This window comes from Tachysurus vachellii, chromosome 15 (genome assembly GCF_030014155.1).
Source record: "Tachysurus vachellii isolate PV-2020 chromosome 15, HZAU_Pvac_v1, whole genome shotgun sequence".
Lineage (NCBI taxonomy): Eukaryota > Metazoa > Chordata > Actinopteri > Siluriformes > Bagridae > Tachysurus > Tachysurus vachellii.
This window is the reverse complement of record NC_083474.1, coordinates 5,764,078-5,790,608: the sequence shown is the minus strand read 5'-3', so window position 1 is coordinate 5,790,608 and position 26,531 is coordinate 5,764,078. Positions and strand designations below refer to the sequence as shown.

The 26,531-nt window shown below is 40.4% G+C and overlaps 3 protein-coding genes across 5 annotated transcripts in view; 1 reads left to right on the top strand and 2 right to left on the bottom strand.

Moving 5' to 3' along the window:
• relb (v-rel avian reticuloendotheliosis viral oncogene homolog B) overlaps positions 1-4,514 on the bottom strand; it is an 11,674-nt gene extending 7,160 nt beyond the window's left edge. Inside the window, exons 1-4 of one of the 3 annotated variants that reach the window (XM_060888068.1) lie at positions 4,237-4,514; positions 3,730-3,741; positions 3,246-3,397; positions 1,143-1,424 (exon numbers count right to left, since the gene is read on the bottom strand). In XM_060888068.1, coding sequence (XP_060744051.1) covers positions 1,143-1,424; positions 3,246-3,397; positions 3,730-3,741; positions 4,237-4,285 — 495 coding nt within the window. In that variant the 5' untranslated portion in view covers positions 4,286-4,514. Of the gene's footprint in view, positions 1-1,142; positions 1,425-2,165; positions 2,204-3,245; positions 3,398-3,687; positions 3,742-4,236 lie in introns of those variants that run through there. The other 2 variants (XM_060888069.1, XM_060888070.1) reach the window with 2 other exon arrangements.
• Positions 4,515-5,161: 647 nt separating this feature from the next.
• Positions 5,162-6,555, top strand: mos (v-mos Moloney murine sarcoma viral oncogene homolog). The gene has a single exon (XM_060888225.1). It carries the CDS (start codon positions 5,211-5,213, stop codon positions 6,225-6,227), a length of 1,017 nt encoding a protein of 338 aa, XP_060744208.1. The 5' UTR covers positions 5,162-5,210; the 3' UTR covers positions 6,228-6,555.
• Positions 6,556-7,126: 571 nt separating this feature from the next.
• clptm1 (CLPTM1 regulator of GABA type A receptor forward trafficking) lies at positions 7,127-24,978 on the bottom strand. The gene is made up of 14 exons (XM_060888221.1): positions 24,843-24,978; positions 18,710-18,837; positions 16,203-16,326; positions 15,715-15,873; positions 14,346-14,463; positions 14,156-14,241; positions 13,489-13,609; positions 12,958-13,202; positions 12,782-12,875; positions 11,440-11,630; positions 11,259-11,354; positions 11,037-11,172; positions 9,122-9,289; positions 7,127-8,354 (listed from the first exon to the last, which is right to left on the bottom strand). Exons 1-14 carry the CDS (start codon positions 24,897-24,899, stop codon positions 8,173-8,175), a joined length of 1,905 nt encoding a protein of 634 aa, XP_060744204.1. The 5' UTR covers positions 24,900-24,978; the 3' UTR covers positions 7,127-8,172.
• Positions 24,979-26,531: the final 1,553 nt, after the last annotated feature.

The following is a 26,531-nucleotide window of genomic DNA, read 5'->3' as shown; positions in this document are numbered from 1 at the left end:
AAAAGGAGAAATTATTATTTAAAGGTTTTTCCTTCAACCAAACAGAAGCCACAGCCAAAAACAAGAACGACTGATTAATGAGGTGAAATTGTCTGAGGTTCCTGCTTGATTAAAATGAAAACCTGCACTCACACTTCTCTTTGTGGGTGAGATTACACACCCCTGACATAAATGATGTAATAATCTAATCCAAACTGCCATATATGGAAACCTACCTGTTCATGGAAAATGTATCTTCTGTTTATTTTTCATGTGGTATTTCCCTCATACATACCGCATTTATGCAATGCCTCTCAGAAAGGGACTTTCTTTTTTTAGGGTTAGCCCATATAAATCAGCACCATTCATTGAAACCAAAACAGGGACAACCCCCATTAGGTTTGGACTAGCTGGTACATTCCAAAAACAGCAACGGTCTTCAACATTATTTGTGAATCTAATCTATTGCATGCAAATCGTACTCTTGCACAAAATAAAAATGCACATGCACAAATTCAAATAGAAATCCCTGATTGGCCAACAAAATAAAAAGCAAAGGACTGCTGTTCTTCATTACAATCGTCTGTGCTGAGTCAAAAAAACACCTGGCTAAAGGTCAAGAGTCCAAATAACGAAAGCTTTAATTTACTGGCTTACCGAAAACAAGAAAAGCACCAGCTAATAGTTAAAGTTTCACAAGCCACAAAGTAAATAAGAATACAGTAGAACTTGCTGTGTAATCTATAAGAAGAATATTACTGAAGTATTCTCCTATCCATGAAAAAACAGGTTTAAAATGGAAGCCTTCAATTCAGTTTATTTGAATAACGCTCAAAGCTGCTTTACAGAAGTATAGGAACAAAATTAAAATTGTAAATTTATAAATTATATGACTATCTCTAACATCTATCCCATTTACGTATCTATTATAACGTTATATATAATTATAGTTATCCATTTTACTTATCTACTATTTATCACTAACATTATCCCATTTTCTGACTTTATTTTTTTTTTTTTTTACTTATAGCCTCTTGTACATTTTGTGTAGCTATAGATAAAAATGAATGAATGAATAAATAAATAAATAAATAAATAAATAAATAAATAAAACATACAACATCTAACCACAAACGCCCACAGCGGTATTTTCCGACACCCACCTCAATGGCAGGCAGCGTCTTTTTTACATCTGTGCTTGAGGCTCCCAGGATGCTGCCAGCCGATCGGCCCTCACACTCGTAGCGGAACCTCATGCCGCGCTCCTTGGGCTGTTCCACCACCACCAGTTCTGGTTTCTCCAGCAGCTGCTCCAGCTGTTCTGTGCCTGTGTGCTGAGGACGCACACGCTGAGCCACTGCTGAAGCCGTACTGCGCCGCTGGCCTCTAGTGCCACGAGATGAAGGAAGCACTGATGTGCTGGATGAAGGGAACATCTCAAAATTCTACCAACAAAGACAGGATGAGAGACAGAGAGAGAGAAGTTAGGGCAAGGAAGAAATAAAAACATTACGTATATACAGCATTAATGTCAGATATAACCACAAGCACACTGTTACAGCATTTTTCTGTGGACTGATTTGATAGCTCTTGATGTTTGAAGTGAACCAGTGCAAGAAACGTCACATCAATGACAATAAAATCACATGAATTAACATACACATGATGTCATGTGTCACATTAATTACATAAGTCATACTAATTAAAGGCTTGATTTTACATCCAAGCTCTCGTGTTGTTTTGTCATTGAAATACAAAGATTTGCTAAACTATGTGCATAACATAGCCTTTTCTAATAGCTCAAATTCAATGAATATACAGTATATACAGTACATAGACTCTTATAGATTCTTATACTGACTGTTAAATAAACCCGATAAGCACAATGTCATCTTTTAGTTTACATTACAATACAGATAGAGCAGTGTGAAGAGAGAGAGTTTGAAGAAAGAGTTTTTTGAGCGTGTAGGAGGAGGAGAAAGAAGAGGAGGAATGCAAGTCAGAGGGGGGGAAAAAACAACTGTTATAACGGCCTATTTAGCTCAGCATTTCAGGTTCACAAATCAAAAACCTAGAGACAAAGAACAAAACCCGGTAGCTAGAAAACCGAAGGCAACAGTTTGTTAGGGTCAGGAGGCTGCGAGCAACGGTTCAGTATGAGAAAGAGAGAAAACATCTAGACATGCCTGAGGAAGAACGCAGATGGCCTGCACAAAGAGCAGCTAACAAGAGCCAGGAGGAGCAAAGTCAAAAAACAGGAAACTAATGTAGAAGGACTTAGCAGCCAATGAGAATGAAGAGAGGAGGGGCTGTTACGTTCACGGTCTGTTTGCCAGGAGAGGCGCACATGAGGTAGAGATCATCAACTGAAACAAGGAGTCAGATTACAACTCTAGTCTGCTCTTTTAAAACGCTCCTTAGTGAAAACGTTAGAGATTTTTCCACAATCTGACCTGCTATCACATCTCAGACTCTACCATGGAAACAAAGGGAGTGTATCATCTCAAAGAACCTTTATATTCAATACAAAACTGATCTTATCTTTTCCCCCAATTCTCCATCATTTTGGCTTGATTGTGCTTTGGCACAATCAAAGCATCTGCCAAATAGTCAACGCCTTTTGTTTGTCATTTGCATAGACACACGGAAAGCTGCACCTCGTAATTCTTTTAAGAGCTCTTCTTATGAGAAGCTTATGAAATTCTTACTGTTGTAACTGTACCGAAAGCAAAAGTAAATACAAAAAACTATTTGCACATCAAAAAAGTTGAAAAACAAAACAAAACAAAACAGTAGTCTCTCTAGTAGCAAAGCAATAGTGTTATGGAGTCATCAGCTATCTAGCATGCCTTACTAATATTTAAACATATTAAGTCAAGTGCTCTCAAACCCGCGTGTACCAACAGACCCCATTAATGGTCCACCCTCCAATGCAGAACCTTTGTTTATGTCCGTGATTATATTTTGTTTCTATTTATTAAAAAAGCTCTCAATACCAGAATGGTTTGACATTATTTATGAACCTACTAATTTGTGAATGAGATATGGATTAAATTAAAAAAAAGGGTAGTTAAACCAGGACAATAATTATAAGAACTCAATAATAAACCACAACATTTGATCATTTATGAAGCGATCGCTGAAGTACAGACCACCAAAAAAAATAACAGACCACTATATTTGCATCAAAGACAAATAGTGCATCAGCCTTAAGTTAATGAGCAAACCCAAAGGATTTTAAAGTAAGGTATGGTGATTTTGCTGACCTTTGAGGTTGTACATCTGGGGATCAGCACTGGAGCAGAGCTGCAACCAACTGTTGGGTCGTGAAGCTGATCATTAGAGTCTGCAGGTAGAGGAGGAGGACCTGGGAGCTTTTCTTTACATGAATTCTCTGATAGAAATTCGTCTATGACATCTGATAGATAGATAGATAGATAGATAGATAGATAGATAGATAAGTGATGCGAAAATTTATCAAGGGGATAAAAGGGTTCTTTAAAGTCTCAGTGGCTATTTCGGGGGTTATTATCTTCCACTAAAAGGTTTTTACGAACCCTTTCTGATAGAGAAACTCTGATAAACATTCCAGGGCCTTTAATGGATCATTTACTAATGAAATACAGCCTACGCATCATAATAAAAGAGACATCTCTTATCTTTAGTTGGTGCTACAAAATACAACGAAGCATGACAAAATAGCTATACTTCAGAATTATACAGACTTCATCTGATCATCTGAAGACTCACCGAGGTCAAGATCTAGAGGGAAATAAAAGAAAAAGAAAAACATGCTTTAGAGACATGGACAACCAGAGCCAGGCTACCAAAGTGAAACTGAAAGTTGCTTATGCTATAGATGCAGTGTCATGTCCTTCCCAAATATACAAACGTTTGTCATCTCAATGTCAACAATCACCCATTCATCATAGGGTTACTTAGAGATTTTTTTTTTTTTACTTTTTGGACAAAGAATTAATCTGCTGATTATCTCTTTGATTACACTGTGGAAAACAGTCCACAGTGACGAAACGTCAGTTTATAACCTGTCTGATGCTGATGTCAGATGTAATGTTTACACGTTCTGCCCTTGCAGACAACTCTAACAAGATATCGATGCTCGTTGATGGTTGTTTTTCCCCTGCGTTCACCTTCTAACTGTTTGACAAAGTGATGTCGCATTTATCGTCGAGGCCTAGTGTTGCGACTTCACCCAGAAATCCTAATAAAACAAGAATCTATGGGGTAAAAACTTACCTCTCGGACCAAGAACGCCGTTATGAATCGCCCCGTTCATTATTTTCATGGCAAGGTGAAGTCAGATGGAGAAAATTTGCCTCTTCTTCTTGTTGTTTTCTTTTGCTTTAACTGCTTTAACAGCTACACGCTCATTTCCGCCTTCTCTGCCTTGACTGATTAAACACACTAGGTGTACTGGCTGGAGAAAACAGCTTCTGCTTATTACACACAACCTCGTGCGATCAGAGCCTAGGACGGTGTGGCGTATATTTCGCTTTTACAATCACGTTCAAAGCTGCTTCGTGGAAATTCCCTTACGTCACCGTCGGGGAATCCCCGAAACCGGTTGCCACGGTAACGTACCAACAGCGGTTAAAGATCAAAGTCACCCACAAAAACAACTAGAGACCGGAGTGAGCGCGTGACAATGTTAGGAAAAAGAGGACTTGTGACTGACTGACTGGCTGATTTATTTATTTATTTATTTATATTTATTTATTTACAGCTCTCCTTATATAAATGTCAAAAGGACATTCTAACTGTTTTTTTTTTAATTCAAAAAATTGAATACATAAATAATAATAGTAATAATAAAAAAAAAAATAACTAAAAATTAGTCCACCTATGACTGCTTGTATTTTGCAACGAGTATTAGAGCCCTTCATTCAGCCAATGTCTGCGCCGCATTGAGCCATGTGACCTGACCAAACATGATCACCTGGATATACCGGGTTGCCAGATTGGGGCAGTCCAACATGAATAGTCTGATAAATAAAACCTGCTTCTTTCGCCGTGTTATCATGGGTTAACTTGGAATAAATCTCGTTTATGTATAACAACAAATAAATGTTAAATATTACTAAGAAAACGAATTGGGCGGTAAGGAGTTGTGGGTTAAAAACAATCAATCTGGCAACACGGTAAGCGAGGCAAATCCAAAGCGCTTGTATAACAGCGCAGTGCAGGATTGGCTCGTTACCACCACCAGCACCATGCCGTCTCCGATACCTGTGACACGCCTTCTTCCGAGAGACTTCGGTCTCAGTCTGGGGGTCTGTAGCAGTCCTCTCACTAAGCACTCAGGAGACGCGACGCTCCGTGTGCCGGTCACTGCGTTTCACAAGAAGCTCGCATGCAGACTCTGGTCTTCTGTGATCCACTGGCGCGAGCTGTGTGATTTGGAGTCCATCGGCTCTGGTGGGTTTGGTTTGGTCTTCAGAGCCACGTATTTCGGTGAGACGGTGGCGGTGAAGCGCGTCAAGTGCGCAAAGAATAAATTGGCATCGCGGCAGAGTTTCTGGGCCGAGCTGAACGCGGCGCACCTGCGGCACGACAACCTGGTGCGTGTGATTGCCGCCAGCACGCAGGCCAACGGCGACGACGTCTCGGGCACGAGATTAGACAGCGTCATCGGCACCATCATCATGGAGTACGCGGGCGACGTGAACCTGCAGCAGGTGATCTACAGCGCCACCGAGCCGCTTCTCACCGCATCCTGCGTGCGTTACGCAGCCGACATGGCGCGCGCCCTGCGCTACCTACACGCACACGGCGTCGTGCACCTGGACTTGAAACCTGCAAACGTCATCGTATCCCAAACCGGAGTGTGTAAGCTTGCAGATTTCGGATGCTCGTTAAAAGTGGAACTTGTGCGCGATCCTGATTCCCCGGTTCGAAGGATGGAGATTGGCGGCACGTACACGCACCGAGCGCCCGAACTGCTGAGAGGAGAGGACGTGACCCCCGGCGCGGACGTCTACTCCTTTGGCGTCACTCTCTGGCAGCTTCTCACACGTGAACCGCCGTATGAAGGTGAACGACAGCACGTCCTGTATGCGGTGGTCGCCTTCCACCTGCGCCCTGATCTAAACAAGGACGTGTTCAGTGCGTCCGGTCCGGGCCGCGCGTTTAAGGAGCTTCTTATTCGGTGCTGGCGCGCGGAACCGAATCAGAGACCGAGCGCAGATCAGCTCCTCACTGAGCTCTCCACTGAGCTCTCACAATCATAATGATGTCTGCCAAAACCTTTAAACCTGCTCCTGTCCAAAAACTGTCTACAAAATAAAAACAACGCGCACGACCTCTTTTTAAAACGATGCCCTCTTCATACCGGCTCCAATCGTGGTCACCAAATTGTCATATTTACGTCGGTTTGTCTTTATAGATGTAGCTTAAGACAACAGTATCCTTACATCATTTTAAAAACGGTCTTAAAATTATGTGGAACGATCCCATTGTTTAGTTTTTGTAAATAAGTGTCAATATAAATATAAATTGTATAAATATGCATTGTTTTATGTTTTCAGAAATGGATTTTGATTAAAATGTTTTCATGTACACAGTGCTCATGTATCCCTGCTAAAGCTGGGCATCTGGGGGGTGATATCACTTTATTACTGACACACACCTGATCAAACTAATTAGTTAATAGATAAACTCTTGATTCAGCCAGAACTCAATCCCTGCATCCTCCATCTAAATCAGCGGTGTCCAATCTTATCCACAAAGGGCACGGTGCAGGTTTTCATTCCAACCAAGCAGAAGCCACACCTGATGCCACCTGTTTAATCAGTTGTTCTTGGCTTTTAGCATAGATATATACAATATGGGCTTTAAGTAGACTCTGGTGTGGCTTCTGCTTGGTTAGAATGAAAACCTGCACCCACACCGGCCCTTTCCGGATAAGATCGGACACCGCTGATCTAAAGAATTAAAAATTTCGAGATGCTAAAACGTACATTGCTCTACCCTAATGTTAAAAATTGCTCAGCTAAAACATAATTGGTAAGTAATTCCTTTTTAGTTCTGGTCATTTCTGCACCTCCCTCACAAGTCTATAACCAAACCCTTTTTAGGACCCAAAATAAAGTGAAACATCAGACACAATGGAAAAAAGTTCATCACCACGTTTTTTTAAACTGAACTTACGCTTTACTAAAAACATGAGTGATCAATCTTTAATGTACCAAAATAAAAGGCAAACAATTCCAACTTTGGAGAGGGGGGGAAAAAAAAAAATCTAAACAAAGAAGGCAATTCGTCCCAAAAATATTCAGACAACATGTGGCACACATCAGAGCCTGCAGCTGCACTTAACACACCACAATGATCCTGCTTTGGAGTGTGTGAATGTAATCGAGGGGGGAAATATATCTGACGTGCTCGGGCAGAATGTTCCTGCAATTTGGTCAGTATGACATCAGCACAATTAGGTTCAACAAGCTGACTGTACAGGCTTAGAACATACAAAAGAAAACTATCCGAGGCTGGAAAACGAAGTATGAATCACTGTTAACGTGTTAATAATGTTAATATAATTACTTTAATACCTAGGCTGCATTTTTTTTGTTGTTCAAGCTTAGAACACCAACCCTTAAAAAAAATTCACAGTCTCCAGCGAGTAGTATAGAGGTTCAGCAGCTGGGATCATCCAGAAATCGTGCTGCGTCCTCTCACACTACTCAGCCCTGTCCTGATACACAGCGTTCACGCATGGAATGAGAAGAAAATGACGGGTAAAAAAAAAAAAAAAAAAAATCCACAGAGGAAAAAAACAAAAGTTTGCACTTGGCTTAATTTTTGTCTTCTCCTTATACATTACAATATGTACTGCAAAAGCCCATCTGTACTAATGGGACTTGCTGACTCGTTAATCTTCATAATGGTAGTGTTAACCAACCCAAAAGTATACAATACAGTACATCACACTTTTACTTCACCTTGACTGCAAAATGTGGGAGCTTGAAAAATATTAGGAATTCTACATTAAATGAGATTTTCTTTTTTTTTGTTGCAGATCTCATAGAAAAAAAAAGGAGGAAAGATGAACTGAAATTTCACGCATTGTCCTTTATAGAATACCGATATTCCAGTTCCCTTTCCTGACGATTAGACATAAACTCAGCTTTGAAGATGTCCGATACACCTTCAGTAGACAGGAGTGTGTGAAATGCATTAATCGTTTTTCTTCTCCTCCTCTGGTTTATCTGTGATGGCAGCATTAGCTGTATCTCCAACTGAGGCCTGAGCTGAGTTTTCGCTGCTTTGGACCACTCCGCTTGTGCCAAACTCGTTGACGCGGTTGGGATCCACTCTGTAGATCCACCTCTGGTACAGGTAGATGAAGAACACTACATCTGTTACACAAAAAACAAAGCAAAACATGTCTTAACACGAGGATGGGGCAAAATCTCAATGACAAATCAATGCTAGAAACTCGAGAACTCTACTGCCCCTTTTCCACCGAGGCAGTTTGAGTGCTGGTTCGGAGCCAGAGCCTAATTTATAACCAGTTCTTTCTTTTCCGACCGCCAAAGCACCGGCTCTGAACCAGGAAAAGTGGTTCTTAAGTAGCACCAAAACGTTGCTGGTCTAGACTTAAGAACCGCTTGTGTCAGGAGGGCGGGGCTGTGGGCGGAGCTACTGTTAGCGCATTTGATAATGTACCTTAAGTATACTAATGTTTAATACACTTTTACTTTACAGCAATATGATCAATTATCAGCACACATGATAGTAAGTAGCTACATGCTAAGGCTAACTTTTTTCTGTGTTAATGATAAAATAACGTTATGTACTTTCTCGATTACAACCTCCGTTTATACAGATTACATGGAGCTGCACGTACACGTTGGATTCACCGCATTTAGATGTTAATGTAGGTTCACAAAGCCACATTTACAGTAAAGTAAAATCCGCTATTGTTGTGTTTGCCGCTGCTGCGCTAACGTTGCTGTGTAACGTGACACGTATACAGTGACGTCAGACTCGGCTCTGTGACGGCTCTCTAGCCGGTGGAAAGGCAAACCGGTTCTTATAAGGTTCGCCGGTGGAACCAACTTTGAACCAGCACCTGGTTCTTTTTGGTGGAAAAGGGGTTTACAAGAGCTCATCTCGTACTTACCATCTCGAAGACAGCCTATTCTGTACATCATGGGCATTTTGATCACAAAGGCAAACAGGTCGTCTATGAACGTGTTTAGTGCCTTATAGGTGAGCATCCTCCAAGGAAGGTGCGCCACTGACTTCATCTTGTAGTTGATGAAGAGCTGCGGCGTCATCGTGATGAATCCTGCGTTAAAAAACAAACAAACAGACTTTTCAGTACATAACCGTTCCTGACACTTTAGTTCAGTTCAAGACTGTGTTCTGGCTTTGGAGAACGCTTTCAAACTCGTACTCGGGTACTAAGTCATCCAGTATTCCAGAGTTCAGTAGAAATCTTTTATTTGTGTGTGTGTGTGTGTGTGTTCATAAAAGGTTTGGAATGACACCTCCAGAAAACTTTGGAGCTTTGCACACACTCATCAGCAGTGTTGTGCTAGATACTAAGAAATAGTAACTAGTTACAGTTACTAGTTACTTCATTCAAAAAGTAACCCAAGTACTTTGTTGATTACTTACACCAAAAAGTAACGCGTTACTGTTAAAAGTAACTTTTTAGTTACTTTTTTAAAAGAAATAATGAGCATATTTCCACTTTGAGAAACTCATCTTGCTCTCGCCTTGACTCGCCATTACTGCCGCACATACATGAATAAACGGAAACACGCCCACAGTGCGGCGTCTACGTGTTTACCTGTAAACACGTAGACACGTAGACACGTTTACCTGTAAACACGTAGACGCCGCACTGTGGGCGTGTTTCCAGGTTGGCATCCACCAATCCTACACAATGCCTCGCTGCTGTAAACAGGTAAGGCTGTAAGCTACACTTCAACCAAAATGAAGTAATTTCAAAAAGTAACGGACAACCGCACCGTATGGTAACGGTAACGGAGTTACTTTAGTTAACGGAGTTACTTTAGGTGTGGGTGCAGGTTTTCATTCCAACCAAGCAGAAGCCACACCAGAGTCTACTAAAAGCCAAGAACAACTGATTAAACACATGGCATCAGGTGTGGCTTCTGCACTCACACCGGCCCTTTGGGGATAAGATTGGAGACCGCTGTGTTAGAGTATTAGTTACTGTCAAAAGTAACTGCGTTACAGTAACACGTTACTGCCCAACACTGCTCATCAGCGAAGCCTTTTGCTTTAGAAATCTTGTGTTAAGGGTGTGTGTGTGTGTGTGTGTGTGTGTGTATATATAAGTGAAGGCCTGTGTCTTGCTTGACGTCTCGGTTTTAAATTAGATGACCACCAAATGCATCAAAGAGCAGTGAGATCTTTGAAGCTTTTTTACACTTTCCCTTTATTAGTGAAACCTCTTTTGAAGTTAAACATCTTGGCCCCAGTGGCTGTGTGAAGTTGTAGACCATATGGCATGCTTTTTGTTTCCAGGCCCATCATCAGGTCTACATAGCGATACTTTATTATTATTTCCAAACACACATTATATTGTCATGTATACAGTGGATTCACAAAGTATTCAGACTAATTCCTCACGGCGGTCATTTTCCGAATCATGTCCAATGAATTTAATTGACCAGAGGTGGACTCGAATCAAGGTGTAGAAACATCTCAGCAGTGATCAAGAGAAATTGGAAGGCACCTCAGCTAAATTTCAAGTGTTGTTGCTAAGGGTCAGAATACTCATCTACATGTTATATTTCAGTTCACAATCAGGGTACAGAGTTTTATTTAAATCCACTGTAAATAATTTTAAACCCATTTTAAGACCTTGATGAAATGTTTGGGGAAAAAAGGCATGTATTTATCTCTATATATATATATATATATATATATATATATATAGGCTTGCAATGAAGTCAGAACTGGCCTAAAAATGCCCTGCATTTGTAATCCATCTAGGACAACGTACATTTAGTACAGAAATCGTGCTGTGTGCTTTGAATAAGTGGTTAATCTCCACTCACCGAATGTTAACAAGAATCCATAGAGCATGCTGAGTACCCACGAGTACCAGCCTTTGTGCTCTACATAGATTAAGCTGTAAACAGCGTAACACCCAAAGAGCGGGTACAGGAGCCAGGACAGGTACTTAAAGGCCATCTAATAAAAGAAAAAAAAAGAGTAGATGTCAAGAAAACAAACAAACAAACAAAAAAAAAAACAATCATGTCAAATGGCTCACTTACATCATCATAGATTTTAGTTGAAGATTCAACATATGTGGATTTGTCTTTGAATACCAATCGTGGGATTAATCCTGCAATCTTGTTCTCTCTGTCCAACTGAAAAGACCAGATAGGAGATGGGACTTATAAAACAGTATTAACTGGGAAAAAAAAAAGGGTGGGTGAGGGGGTTGCTGCTTACCCTGACGTCCATGACTTTGGTGATCTTCCAGAAGTCGATAAGCAGCCCGATGAAGACGCTGACCTGCACCACGAAGTTGGTTTCATTGTCCAGGATGTAGAGCAGCACCACCAAGGACTGGAACACACCGAATATGATAGAGCGCACCGACAGACCCTCCAATGACTGGCGACTGTTCCAGAACTGGATATCTGAGTGAAGAGAGGAGAGAATAAAAGAAAAGAAATAAAGGTTACACATAAACAGATTAGCTTTTACACAACATGCCTTGTGAATGAACTTTAACCATCCGTGTATGAAATGTTACAGAACATGGTTTGTGGTTATGCCATTATGGTCTGTCAAATGTACAGCCATTGCATTCAGGCACATATACACTGATCAGCCATCGCACTGAAAAAAAAGTGAGAGATTCATCACATCTGTACATCTTCCGTTGTTCGGTGTGTGTCCACTGTAGGTGTTCTGACACCTTTCTATGGGACGGGCATAGACAACAACCCTTTTGTAACCCATCCACTGTAATAACCACTGTACCAGTATCTCACTACACAACCTGCAGTTTTGGAGATGCCCTGACTCAGTTGTCTAACCATACGAAAGTCTACCTAAGCTGATTTGAAGCCTTGAGTCTCGCAATTTGGTGAATATTTTTATTTATTATAATATTAATAATGAATTTATTATAATAATAATAATGAATATTAATATTCATTTGAATATTTTGCACAAACAAAAACATTTTCTAGTCACGTACGCAGAAGGTCAGAACTTCACCTTGTAAAATGTCCCTCAACTAAACTGCCTATTATATCCCATCGCATGAAAGGTGCCATTGTCTTCAACTGTCAGTGGTTTAAATGTTATGACTGATCAGTATGTACACACACACACACACACACACACACACACACACACGTAGGTGCCTTAAAGTCACACAACAAACAAAATGAAGATAACGATCTGGTTCAAGGTGTGTAGTTTGAATAAATATTTGAGTGGAATTTTTTATATAGAGATGTTAAAAGGACATTAGAGACATAAAGCTACCACCGAATTGATTAGTAAAGCATTAGCAGCTGGTAGAGGACTAAAACGCTGTTAGACTGCATTTCCATTTCAGCGATATTGTGTTGTTTGTGATGGATCTTAAAAGCATGCGTTGTGACTAAACCCCAAGAAAAAGTCCTAATAAATTATATTACACAATATTTCAATACATTATATAAATGCTTCTGATTGCCGACCCCTGAAAATGTCAATGAGGGGTAAATCTTGCTACTGATCCAAACCCTTATTACTATTGCATTGCATCAACATTGTATGGACTCATTAAACTCACCGTTCTTAAAGGCCAGAAACTCAAAGACGCTGTGAACGATTGAGACGACGATGGTCAGGCCGAGTAGATACGGATTGGTCTCCAGCAGCGCCACCTGTTGAGCAATATTACCTTTATAACACATCCTCTGTTGAGCAGGCATCAAAGCGAAGGAATTCGAGATATGAAGCTCAGACCTTAATAGAGTCCTGGTCCTCGTCGGACTGCTCGTACGTGTCCTCGCTAAGGAAGTTCCAGGGTGAGCGAGCATTCTGGGCTGCATAAAGCTGCCAGCGCCACAGAGAGAGCGGGCAGAAGCTGAGGCGCAGGGGCAACTTCTTTAGAGTATCGTTTATGGGGTAGTAGTCCTTTTGCAGGTTCCAGTAATCGTTGAAGTAAACAATGGGGTAGTAATCACCGCTCACTGCATCAAACTGGACATCTGTGAGAGACGTGGAAAGAAAGAGAAGTGTTACAGCTAAAGAACATTTGGTACTCAGTATAATATACAGTAGTGTGAAAAAGTGTTGGCCCCCCTTCCTGATTTTTTTATTTTTATTTTTTTTGCACGTTTGTCACTTGTTATCTTTGACTAATATTTAAATTAGTTTGATGATCTGAAACATTAAAGTGTGACAAACTTGCAAAAAAATAAAAAACCAGGAAGGGGGCCAACACTTTTTCACACCACTGTAGATGCCCAGACCTGTGACAATGGGAATACTTACACTGGTCGAGGGGCGGAGGCACCGAGCCTTTCACCCAGGCTGTGTGATCATCAACAATGTTGATAGTTAAGTTGGGATGCCAGTGAGATATGATCTCTACTGGACCGTGACTTTCTGCCCGCTATAAACACACACACACACACACACACAAAACCACATTAATACTCTCTCTCTCTCTCTCTCATTTTCTACCGCTTATCCGAACTACCTTGGGTCACGGGGAGCCTGTGCCTATCTCAGGCGTCATTGGGCATCAAGGCAGGATACACCCTGGATGGAGTGCCAACCCATCACAGGGCACACACACACACACTCATTCACTCACGCAATCACACACTACGGACAATTTTCCAGAGATGCCAATCAACCTACCATGCATGTCTTTGGACCGGGGGAGGAAACCGGAGTACCCGGAGGAAACCCCCGGGGCACGGGGAGAACATGCAAACTCCACACACACAAGGCGGAGGCGGGAATCGAACCCACAACCCTGGAGGTGTGAGGCGAACGTGCTAACCACTAAGCCACCGTGCCCCGTTCACATTAATACTCTTCCCTTACACTTTAAAGGACAAAACAGTTTGAGCTGCACTGAGCCAACTATTTTACATTCAGTGACCCCCAGACTTATGTTTATGCCAAGACAAGCAGTCATTAGCACACAGACCTTAATCATCTCAGGATCAGCCTCTGTCTCTCCTGTCAGCAAGTTCTTCGTCTTGAGAAACTTCCTGCGCTTGTACTTGTTCAGCACTGATATGAAAACGAACAGAAACATGGAGTTAGTACCTCAGAGTCTCAGCACTGAATGTGTGACACTGCTGAACGTGAATGGGTGTTTGGTTGAGCTGACTCACTTCGTGTAGCATGGACGGTCGACAGTCTGCGATACTGGCCTTTGCGTTTCGGATCTGGATGGAAGCCACTCTTGGTGAAGTACACGTGGATGTAATACGAGCCGTTCTGCTGCACGCTCTGTATAAGAAACGCAGGTTAACTGCATCTACTACATAACAATATTCACAATAGTCTCCTGTTAGTTCTGTAATAACGAGAAGCTTACAAATCCTGTCAGAGTGAAACATTTTATTAAAGGTGGGGTGCACGATGTTTGAAAGCCAATGTTGACATTTGAAATCACCAAAACAAACACGCCCCTAATCCAAGTGGGTGTCACCCCTGTTTTGATAGCTCCGCCCCACACATACATACGTAACCCAGGCAACTATTATGGCGGAACCTGATGGGGCAGCTGACCGAGGGGATATTTTTATCAATAAATGAACTCAATGAGTAATACTATGGTAATACAAATGTGTTTTTGTAGTACTGTGTGTTGTACCGTTAAAGGTTTAGCTCCGTTTCACGCAGATGATGTTCAGTTCTCACCAGCGCTGGAAAGCTGATCCTATATTAACACGGTTCCTGCTTCTTACCTTATCGTAAGCCTTTTTTCGCTTTTCGTTTTTATCCGCCATGTCAATGTTTCAATCGCTTCCGGCTAATGTCACACATGCGCTCAGCCGCATATTGAAGAGACACGCCCCTTTCTGCTCATTGGCTACACGTTTGTTTTGTTTGACAGCCGGACTCAGATTTCTGAAGCATTTCTCAAACATCGTGCACCCCACCTTTAATGGCAAATGACGTCAAATGCATGGTATGTGATGCTGCTAGCTTTAGCAGAACACGGTACATTTTTAAAATGTTAACAAATCAAACAATGTGGCTTAATTTCAAAACACGTGTCAAAGCTGTGAGTGTTGAGTGCACGAAGTTTCAGGCCGTTTCGGTTGCATAATCCGGGTACTTGAAGTGCACTGATCCTTGTTGGAACTGTCAGTGTGAACCCATGACTCACACTACAGTATATAGTAGAAGAGTGTATAAGTATGTGATTCACCTCCTGTGTAACTATAGAAACTATTGTACTACACTCATATGTACTATTATGAGTGCGTAAACAGAAACCTGGGATTTGCTCCAGAGATACACTGTGTTCTACACAGGCACTGTATCATGAAGACTGGGATTGTTTTTCGTTTACAACAAAAACCCACACTCTGCTCTACCCACATACAGTTACCGTGTTCGTTATGTGGCTATTTGGGTGAAATGTGAGATTCAGCTCAGGTAGTACAGGAGAGGAAGTTAATAAAGAATTGTTTTCTTTGATAAAAGTTTTTCAACCTTTTATTTATGTAAAGATTACAGGATAATCTTTACCTCGGGTGTGTCCAGTTCTAGGTGATGCTCATAGCAACCGTCTCCTGCCTCTCCCGTGGACCAGTCTCCGTAGATCAGGTCACGCTGGAGCCAAAACAGGGCTTCTGTGCTGTTAAATTCTGAAAATACCTCATTTTCAGATAAATACACATGAAGATCCTAGGAAAAAACAACAAAAAAAACAAAACAGAAGCGTTTTGTGTCATTACTAAACATATCTGTGTCATTACTAAACATATCTGTGTCATAAACATACGTCTACTGCAGCCAAGTGAATTACTAAGCAAGCCTCTATGAAAAAACAAGCCAAGGCAAAATGTAGTCCTGTACGTTAAGCTCAGTGTCCGTGTATTCATTCACGTCTAGCTCTCGGCACATCCATGCCAGGACATTAAGCACTGCAGACCTGCTTCAGAGCCAAAACAAACCTTAAAAATACATTAAGACCTGAAGTGTAATGGTTTAGATATATTTTTAGAGCCCATTACCATTAAGGTGTCCTTGGGGAAGAGGTTGCGACTGGGCACCCGGGGCGCGCCTGGAGGGGTGCTGGGGTCAGGGGTCGACGGCCCTCTGCGGAACCAGCTGCTGATGGCCCATATAATGAAGATCCTGGGAAATGTACAAACAAGTCAGGGTGCTAAAAATACAATTTTGTAAGGCTGAACGTTTTAAACTTAATATTTGGGCCTGGTCCAAATCCAGCTCTTTCTACTGCAAATCCTAAACGTAACACGGCATAAAGACTGACAAGCATGCTGAAAATAATCAGTATCAAACACAGTACTGCATAAGGTTCAATAGTTTCTGTTAACCCAGCAATCAATCAATAAACTAGATCAACGGTGTCTAATCTTCTCTGGAAAGTGTGAGTTTTATACCAATCAAAGAGAAGCCACAGCTGGCACCAATAAAAACTAAAGGATCAACTGATTAAACAGGTGGAATCTGGTGTGGCTCCTCGTCTGGAATAAAAACCTGGGCCCGTATTCATGAAGATTCTTAGAATGATCTCGGAGAGCTCCTAATTTAGCGTGAAAAAATTCTAACTAGGAATCTTATCTTCAGAGGGATTCAGGACGAATCTGAGTAACTCTGAGAAAGGAAAATATACCAACCATTATCTCAGAGAGGAGGCGGGGCTTAACCCTGTTAATAGGTATTCTATGAAGACTATGATTGGTTGTTTAAAAAAAAAAAAAAAAATGGAGCGCTTTTAAAATCTATTACAATCTATTGTAATCTATTATTACTGGTCTATTATAAACCTTCACTTTGTCGCTATGTTAAGATATTTAAGGCTTTATCGTGTAGGGCAGGGGTGTCAAACTCAGGCCCGCGGGCCAAATATAATTACACCAAATTTGGCCCGCGGGCCTGAGTTTGACACCTCTGCCCTACACGATAAAGCCTTAAATAAATATCTTAACATATCAAATGTGCATTACAGCTGGCTAGCCGCATGCTCCGCTAATACTACTAATCCCAGAATGCCTTGCCACTGTATTGACGCGTAGTCACGAACAGCAAGCGCCCCTCATTCTCTGTTGACAGCCGTTAACAACCGTGTTACAGTCACATCGGGCAAGTTAACTCCACCCTCCACTAAAATGGCCAAACAAAAGATGGACGATAAGAGCTTTCAAGACAGCTGGGAGGCAGATTATCTGTTCACGAATATAAAGGACAGACCTGTTTGGGTCTTGTGTGCTAACGGAGCTAACGTGTCTGTAACGAAAGAATATAACTTAAGAAGACACTAGTCGAAAAGTTGGATTTTCATTGAATGAAACGATTATTTTTGGTTGTTTTGTTGTTGGTTTTGAAAAAGATCCACTTCAAAAAGGAACTTAAAATGATCCAGTGAGAGGAATCATTTATTTTATTTATTTAAATAAGAAATGAACACCACTGATGTGTCTTTTATTTCAAATGTAATTTCTTATGTGTTTGTAATATCAAACTCTGGTTGTTCCAAATCCTGTGTTCAAGCAAAGCTAAAGTTTGTTTCCATATGGAAAAGATTGAACATTACATATCATATTTTGGTCCACTGTGAATTTGAGTTTGACACCCCTGGTGTAGGGATTACGTTCGTGACCGATCATATTACAGATGCACTAACATCTGTATGTTACAGTACTAATGTAATAAATGTAAACATCTCCGACACAGAGCAGAAATGTCAGAGACAAATTAGATTATTTCTGCCTCTATGGCATTTCAGCTCTGTTTCAGAGATGTTCGTGTATCTCTAAATGCCAAATAATACCTACACGATCTAATCTGCATCATCGTATTAACTCTCTATCATTACTAAATATTGTATACAACACATTTCTTCTCCCTCTTCACCTTTCAGCCATTTTCTCCTCTGATAAAGAAACTCTTCAGCCTCTTAAATGTCCTCCTCTCGAACACTTTTTGACCTTATGAGCTCTTTTAGAAATGACCTTAGAGTATTGCCACTCAAAGTCTAGCAAAGAAGAACATTGTCATTGATTTGTGAGTGACAGCTTGCGTTAGGAGCAAACTCGTGTTAGGTGTTGAAAGATTTCTATTTCTCTATATATTATTTCTATTATGATCATTTGATGATCAAGAGTTGGAGAACTTGCCACAAATCTTGCCACAGAATTTTCAGGGGAGATCTATTAGGACGTGTACAGCTATAAATACCTACGTTATAACTTACTGCTCCTGAAAGAAGCTGTTGTGATCATTCTCTAAGAGTCATCCTATCAATCTACTACATGCCAGAAGAACAGGGGATGAGAGCCTGCAGTACAGAAGTCTATTTTTAAAGTAAAAGGAATGGGTATGACTAAGGGTATGATTAGGTAACCAAAAGTACTGGTGATGTAACTGAACACGGTTATGCTGTACATCAAGCTCACTATGCTACAAGTGCATCTCTGCCCAATTTTCTACAAAGAACGATAATCGTGAGGCTTTTTTTCTATAGAGCAGGCGGCGGTTTGACGTGCGGACTCACCTGAAAAGGACGCCCTTAATGACTTGCCAGGCGTTGGGCTGCTGTTGTTGTTGTTGTTGCTGTGGGTCTGGTGCAGTCGCACCCGTTTGTGCAACCTGGCCAGAAGCAGCTGCGCCATTACTGCTCACCTACACACACAAACACACACACAATCATTTTGTTGGTGTATGATGTTTACTAAATAGATCACCAGATTTACAAACAATTCATCACCATACTCCTCCTCCTCCTCCTCCTTTACATTAATGTGTACGCTGTGTTATTAACTCTGTTGTACCAATTAAAAAGAAAGTCACTTTCCTTCACCACCATCTGGGACAACTTCCAAATCCACATGATCTTTAACCAATACTGACCAGCATGACATGCTGTATATATACATAAACATTAGTAAACAAATGAGCTTTTAGGTTGCCAAATAATTGAGAAACCTATAATGGAAAAGAACCACCAAACTACTAGTACTTCAAACTATCACCAAAAACACACACATACAGTACACACGACTTTGTTGTTGTTCGATACACAGCATTAACACACACAAGCAAAGATACATAAATGCCTCTGACTAACAAACGCTTTATTGTGCGCCGTGACGTCCTGAGCAACCTCAGATGAGATCATCAGCATTTCCATGAGTCAATAATAAAAATCAACGTTCAGTGTTCAAAATAAGGCAGGTTGATATCTCACCACGTGACATTCAGGCTTTGATTGCAATGTAATTTCCTCTCAGGTTCACTACAACCTCGGAGGGATTGTTTTAGTACTTAAAGGGTCTGTTCACTACTAAACATTATTAAAGCTTTTAAAACAAACTACAACCGAGGCAGAAGCTTGGAGCTGGGAAAGTGATAGAGAGAGTGATACAAGTGTCACATTCAGGAAGAGAACAAAAACAAGTTGAGAGAAGATAAACGCCTGAGAAACACAACCAAACACAAACATTACACACACAACTAAATACAAGGTTGGGAGATAGCTTTAGTACCAGCGCCACAAATGGCTTCCATTTACACAGAATTGTGCCTCCATTATTTTTTCCCATATCACAACATTCCCTGGTATTTATGATGCAAGTTGCTCAAACAAAAAATAAGGAAGTGTAAATGATTAAACCCGAGTTGCTTCGGGGCTCATGCCCACATGATTGGAATGAGCTTAAAATAAACCACGATGCTTAATCATTAAGTCTGTCCTCGTGCGACACGACGAGGGAGCGAATGTTTTATACTCGAAATCTATACAACAGTGTGTGAAGAACAGCTGCAACTACTAGTCAAAATGATTGATGTCAAATGATCCAGATCTAATTTTATATCCAATATGTTGTTTACTTCGAATAAAAATCATCGAGCGTTAGGCCTTATATCGTTGTAGAACGTACAATAATAAAAATTCAGCTTGTTACTGTGGCACCACTTAGTGATGCGTGATAAACTGTTCAACAGCAGACTAAGAAGGCAAATATCAGACCACCGACATCATACAGGGTAATAATGATAACGGACAGATTACAGAGTAAAAAGATGTCACACTGAAGGCAGAAAAAAGGTGCGATGTTTCACAAGTTCGTGTAAAACTTTAACTTTGATTTACAAGCCCTTTAAAGTGTGACTGACTGAAAACACAAGGCATGTTCTCTTCTATGCTGGTGGCAACGAGACAGGAGATAAAGGAATAAAAACGAAGACAGATAAGAACCCGCAAATAACACATTAATGATGAAGTAACATTACAACCAAACATATCGGAATTATTTTAGATAGGAAACTTACTTATATATATATATATATCTCTCACTCACACACACACACACACACACACACACAATAGTAGTCACAGGACATTACAGACAGACAGGCAGAAACACAGAAGGACAGACAGACAGAGAGAGACATACAGACAGACAGAGACACAGAGACAGACAGACAGAGAGAGACAGAGAGAGACACACAGACAGACAGACAGACAGACAGACAGACAGACAGAGAGACACAATAAATCATTTGTAAGTCTTTCATAGATTTCTGGGGACAGATATTTTAATATACTGTGCTAGAGAGAAACATCCCTTTAAATCCACGTCATACTGTATAAACTGGTTATTGTTAAAGTAACAGGAGAACCATGAGATTATTCAGAGAAACAAGATGTTCAATATCATCTTTAACACCACACAGTAAGACTACAGGATATCTGTTGCAGCCATTCTTACTTTTAAACTGCATATAAGAAAAACAATCGAATTTGAATATGTACAGAGTCTTGTTTTAATAGCAGTGTTATTTGTAGCCTTAATGTGAAGGAAGGAACATCATTCGTCTTCAGTTTAGTTCAGATAAGCGTTTAAAAAAGTCACTTTGAAACTTACTTGAAATGTTTATACTGAACTGTATTTACTTTAGTGATTGCGTTGTTAATTTGCTGGTTTGTGTTATATTCTCAGTATTCCCCTCAGGAGTAGTTAGTGTTTGTGTGCCTTGCTGATGTCACAGGGGGGTGTTGCTGTTGCTAGCACAGTTACACTTGCGTTTAATAAGAGAAACAGTAACAGTGGTAGCGCTCCTGATAGGAAGGTTGGAAGTTTTAATCCCAGCACCAACAACCTGCAACTGTTGGAACTGTTAGCTTTAAGCAAGAGTCTGATGCTGCTGTAATTCCATCCTACAATCAGAAAAAAAACAGCAAAATCGCACCATTGACTTGCGGGAATATTCTCGACTACCGGTTCCTTACCTCTTTACAAGTGATGTAAAAGTAACCTGCTGTAAACTAACTTTCATTCATTCATTCATTCATTCATCTTCTACCGCTTATCCGAACTACCTCAGGTCACGGGGAGCCTGTGCCTATCTCAGGCGTCAAGGCAGGATACACCCTGGACGGAGTGCCAACCCATCGCAGGGCACACACACACTCTCACTCACACAATCACACACTATAGACAATTTTTTCCAGAGATGCCAATCAAGCTACCATGCATGTCTTTGGACCGGGGGAGGAAACCGGAGTACCCGGAGGAAACTCCCGAGGCACGGGGAGAACATGCAAACTCCAAACACACAAGGTGGAGGCGGGAATCGAACCCCGACCCTGGAGGTGTGAGGCGAACGTGCTAACCACTAAGCCACCGTGCCCCCCTGTAAACTAACTTGTAGATTTAAATCTGTAACAGTGACCATACTAATCGCTTTGAGAAGTCAATCATCAACGATAGAGTTAACGCTAACGTTTGCAGCTCGCTGGCCTCCAAGTTACCTCGCCAACTGTCTGTACTTTTTGCTGTGCTGCAATTTCAATCCAAAATGTAGATGAGATCTTGTAGCAAGAGTTTTACATGCTCTCACTGAGCAAACAAAATGCAGGCTGTTGTGAAAGCACCAATATTTTTTTCTCCACTTCGCACACCGAACATCATGAGATGGGAAACGGCAACATTACAACATGCAAATTAGCTCCACGAGTGCTGAATTAAACCTCCGCTGCTCAGTTGTGTCCAGTCTGAATTCTCCTGTTGCTGTAATGAAAGGATGAAAGCATTAGCCAAATGAAGTTAAATGTAAATGTCATTGATCACAGACTGTACATGATTCCCCGTTAGCTCCTAAAACCAAAAGAAGCAAAGGCTTGTGTTCTCACATGCCGTTTTTTTCACAGCCGCATCCACTAGCCTATTAATGAGAACTGAAGAAATAGTGCAGACAGTTGAAGTCAAAGTCCCAGAATGCAATGCAGCTATACAACACAATCACAGTGCAGCTACAGAGACTTGATTCGGCCGAATTAAGAACTAATGTCAAGGGGCCATTTGCTTTGGCTTTTATGGTCAAGTTTTGTGAGTTGAGACTTGAGTTAAAAGAATCGCATCAGGTGACAGTCGAATGGCATTGTGGGTAAATGGCGGAAACCATGTGACGGAGGAAAGTGAAACTGACTACCGTCGATGAAAGAGATTTAAACTCTAGGCTGGAAAAAAAACCCCTAAGAATGTTAAAATCATATACTGTGGGGACAAATTGTGTCTTTAAGAGAATTAAAGTGCTGTAAAAAAAAATGGTGTAAAGGGCAAAATATCACTCTATATGATATTAAAAATATGACACCTGATGTTAAAAAAATTTAGCCAAGAGATCCTAATCTCATCCAAGCACTGGTTCTGATTAACATAGCCGTAACGTGATTAGCTATAGCTACATAGCCGTAACGTGATTAGCTATAGCTACATAGCCGTAACGTGATTAGCTATAGCTACATAGCCGTAACGTGATTAGCTATAGCTACATAGCCGTAACGTGATTAGCTATAGCTACATAGCCGTAACGTGATTAGCTATAGCTACATAGCCGTAACGTGATTAGCTATAGCTACACAGCCGTAACGTGATTAGCTATAGCTACATAGCCGTAACGTGATTAGCTATAGCTACATAGCCGTAACGTGATTAGCTATAGCTACATAGCCGTAACGTGATTAGCTATAGCTACATAGCCATGAAATGATTAGCTACATAGCCATGAAATGATTAGCTACATAGCCATGACACGATTAGCTACATAGCCATGACACGATTAGCTACATAGCCATGACACGATTAGCTACATAGCCATGACACGATTAGCTACATAGCCATGACACGATTAGCTACATAGCCATGACATGATTAGCTACATAGCCATGACATGATTAGCTACATAGCCATGACATGATTAGCTACATAGCCATGACATGTTTAGCTACATAGCCATGACATGATTAGCTACATAGCCATGACATGATTAGCTACATAGCCATGACATGATTAGCTACATAGCCATGACATGATTAGCTACATAGCCATGACATGATTAGCTACATAGCCATGACATGATTAGCTACATAGCCATGACATGATTAGCTACATAGCCATGACATGATTAGCTACATAGCCATGACATGATTAGCTACATAGCCATGACATGTTTAGCTACATACGGTAGCCATGACATGATTAACTATAGCTACTGACATGATTAGCTATAGCTACATAGCCATGACATGATTAGCTATAGCTACATAGCCATGACATGATTAGCTATAGTTACATAACCATGACATGTTTAGCTATAGTTACATAGCCGTGACATGTTTAGCTACAGCTACATAGCCATAACATGATTAGCTATAGCTACATAGCCATAACATGATTAGCTATAGCTACATAGCCATAACATGATTAGCTATAGCTACATAGCCATAACATGATTAGCTATAGCTACATAGCCATAACATGATTAGCTATAGCTACATAGCTATAACATGATTAGCTACATAGCTATAACATGATTAGCTACATAGCCATGACATAGCTATAGAATGACTGGTAAATAAATGTCCCTAAGTGCCTGACAATACAAAGCAGTGATACAATAACAATCTGCCGTACTGAGGCGAGCTGACTGAGGCGAGCTGACTGAGGCGAGCTGACTGAGACGAGCTGACTGAGGCGAGCTGACTGAGCCGTCCACCTCACTGAGTCTCCTGCTTACTAACTGAATGACAGACCATTAGCTACCATGCTAACACTGGGCCGAACCAGATGTCAGTCTAATCCATTGCCACAGATTGTCATGTAGATAACATTAACATTAACGATAACAACATACACGAGTCAATAAATTCATAACAACGTAACGTACAAGAGACGATAAACACATCCACATCAAGGTGAACGATACTTAAGATTAGGTACAATTATAATATAGTTCTTTTTTAACTACCGGCATTCTGTCCGATACCGCCTACTGAGCACGGATTGGTTAGATGTTCTGACTCATGCAAAGTGCCTTGGGATTTTATTGGCTGCTTACGTCTGAGCGTCACCACTAGCCAATCGTTCCACAAAAGCGCAAACACATTGACCAATCCTAATACAGGAGGCGGGACCTTTAATCGGAATACAGGTGGATTAATGCAACGCCACAAATTGCACAGTGAATCAGGGGAATCGTTCATTCCGACCGGTATCAATTTGGCTCACTTTAATAAAGCCAGTGAAGGAGTTTTACATAACGAACCGATAAAACAACTCATTATGATTTTAATATAGAGCCTGGTGTGTTATGTCTATATTCAGTATTTCTGCCCCTCTTACCTCGCCGTTGCTGACGGTGGACTGCTGTGCTGCTGCTTGGGTCTCCTGCGCCGCCATCTTCCGTGTCTCTGTCCTACACTGTAATGTGGCGTTCTCGGTATGTCACTGGTGACCTCGCGAGATTTAGACATAAAGTTGGGACGCTACTCTGTACCGCGAGATCTGTACAAACAGCATGTGATCACCAGCTATTGCAGCTACACCACTTCTGAGTACTGATCTCTGATGACGTGCTCGAAATCTTCGAATATGAAATAGAAAATATTTAGAATCAGAGTTCTAATGCATTCAAGAGCATATACAGCATATACATATATATACAGTGTGTGTGTATATATATATATATATATATATATACATACATACATATATATATATATGTATATATATATATATATATATATATATATATATATATATATATATATATATATAGATATATATAGTGAGAGAGAGAGAGAGAGAGAGAGAGAGAGAGAGAGAGAGAGAGAGAGAGTGTGTGTATGGTGTGAGTGTACGAGTGTGTGAGTATATATACACACATTTATTTTGTTATAAAAAAAACTATATGACCTCCAAAAGCAATATTTTTTGTTTGTTTGTTTTGTTTGACTTAAATATTTGTTATTTTATTTTGAGTTTTTGTATGCTTGCAAATGTTGCTAAAGTTGTAATGGTACTATATGCAGATTGCAGGGGAAGGACAGAACACAGCCGAGAACAGTTGTTTCTCTGTGGTGTGCTGCCTCCAGCGTCAAGCATGAACCATGACGTGTGTGTGTGTGTGTGTTTGAGAGAGATAGAGACTTTTCATGCATATGAGTGCATATGAAAGCATGTGGCATGTAAAAATAATCAGTAGAATAATGTTGAAGTATTGTGAAGTTTACTCATTAACTCCCCATAACACATTAAACCTTAAAAACAAAAAAACAGTTCACATTGTAACACACTATGTGCTCTTTTTAATGTGTTTCTGTATGAAGGCATTCCTATAATTTTACTGCCAGTAAATCTGAGTGAGAGTTTTTATTTATTTATTTATTTATTTATTTATTTATTTATTTATTTATTCGTTTGTTTATTTGTTTATTTGCTTGCATAAACAGTTTTAAACACATTAAATGATTATTATACTATATTATATCCTCAAGCATGGGATAAAAGTTACACACAAACACATATTTGATTTGATCTTGATCCTCGGCTACATTCTTATATGTAGTACATTTTAATTAAAAATGAACTGTTTAATTAAAACTTAAAGCCTTAATTGTGTAAATGTCTTTGTCTTGCTTGTGTTAAATGTTATTGTGGTGTTGTATTTTGTATGATAATGGGAAAAATGGATTAGTTTTCTAGGGTTGTCTCATTATTGCACTGTATCAGAATAATCCTTGATTTGCAAAAAGATTAAAGATTTCTATTAGACACATTACTCTGAACCCCTTAACCTTCTGAGTTTATTTATACTTGCCAAATATAATCTAATCCTGACCAGAAAAAAATACTAACGATAAATGAATGAACACAGTAACGACATGCTGTACGAGCAACCTGTACAATATGCTCCTATATGCGTCCAATATGCTCCTAAGTTTATGAATGTGGCCTTTCTTTGTCCTGCAAGCTTCATCTTCAGTAACTGCTTTATCCTGACCAGGGAGGAGGTGGATCCAGAGCCTATCC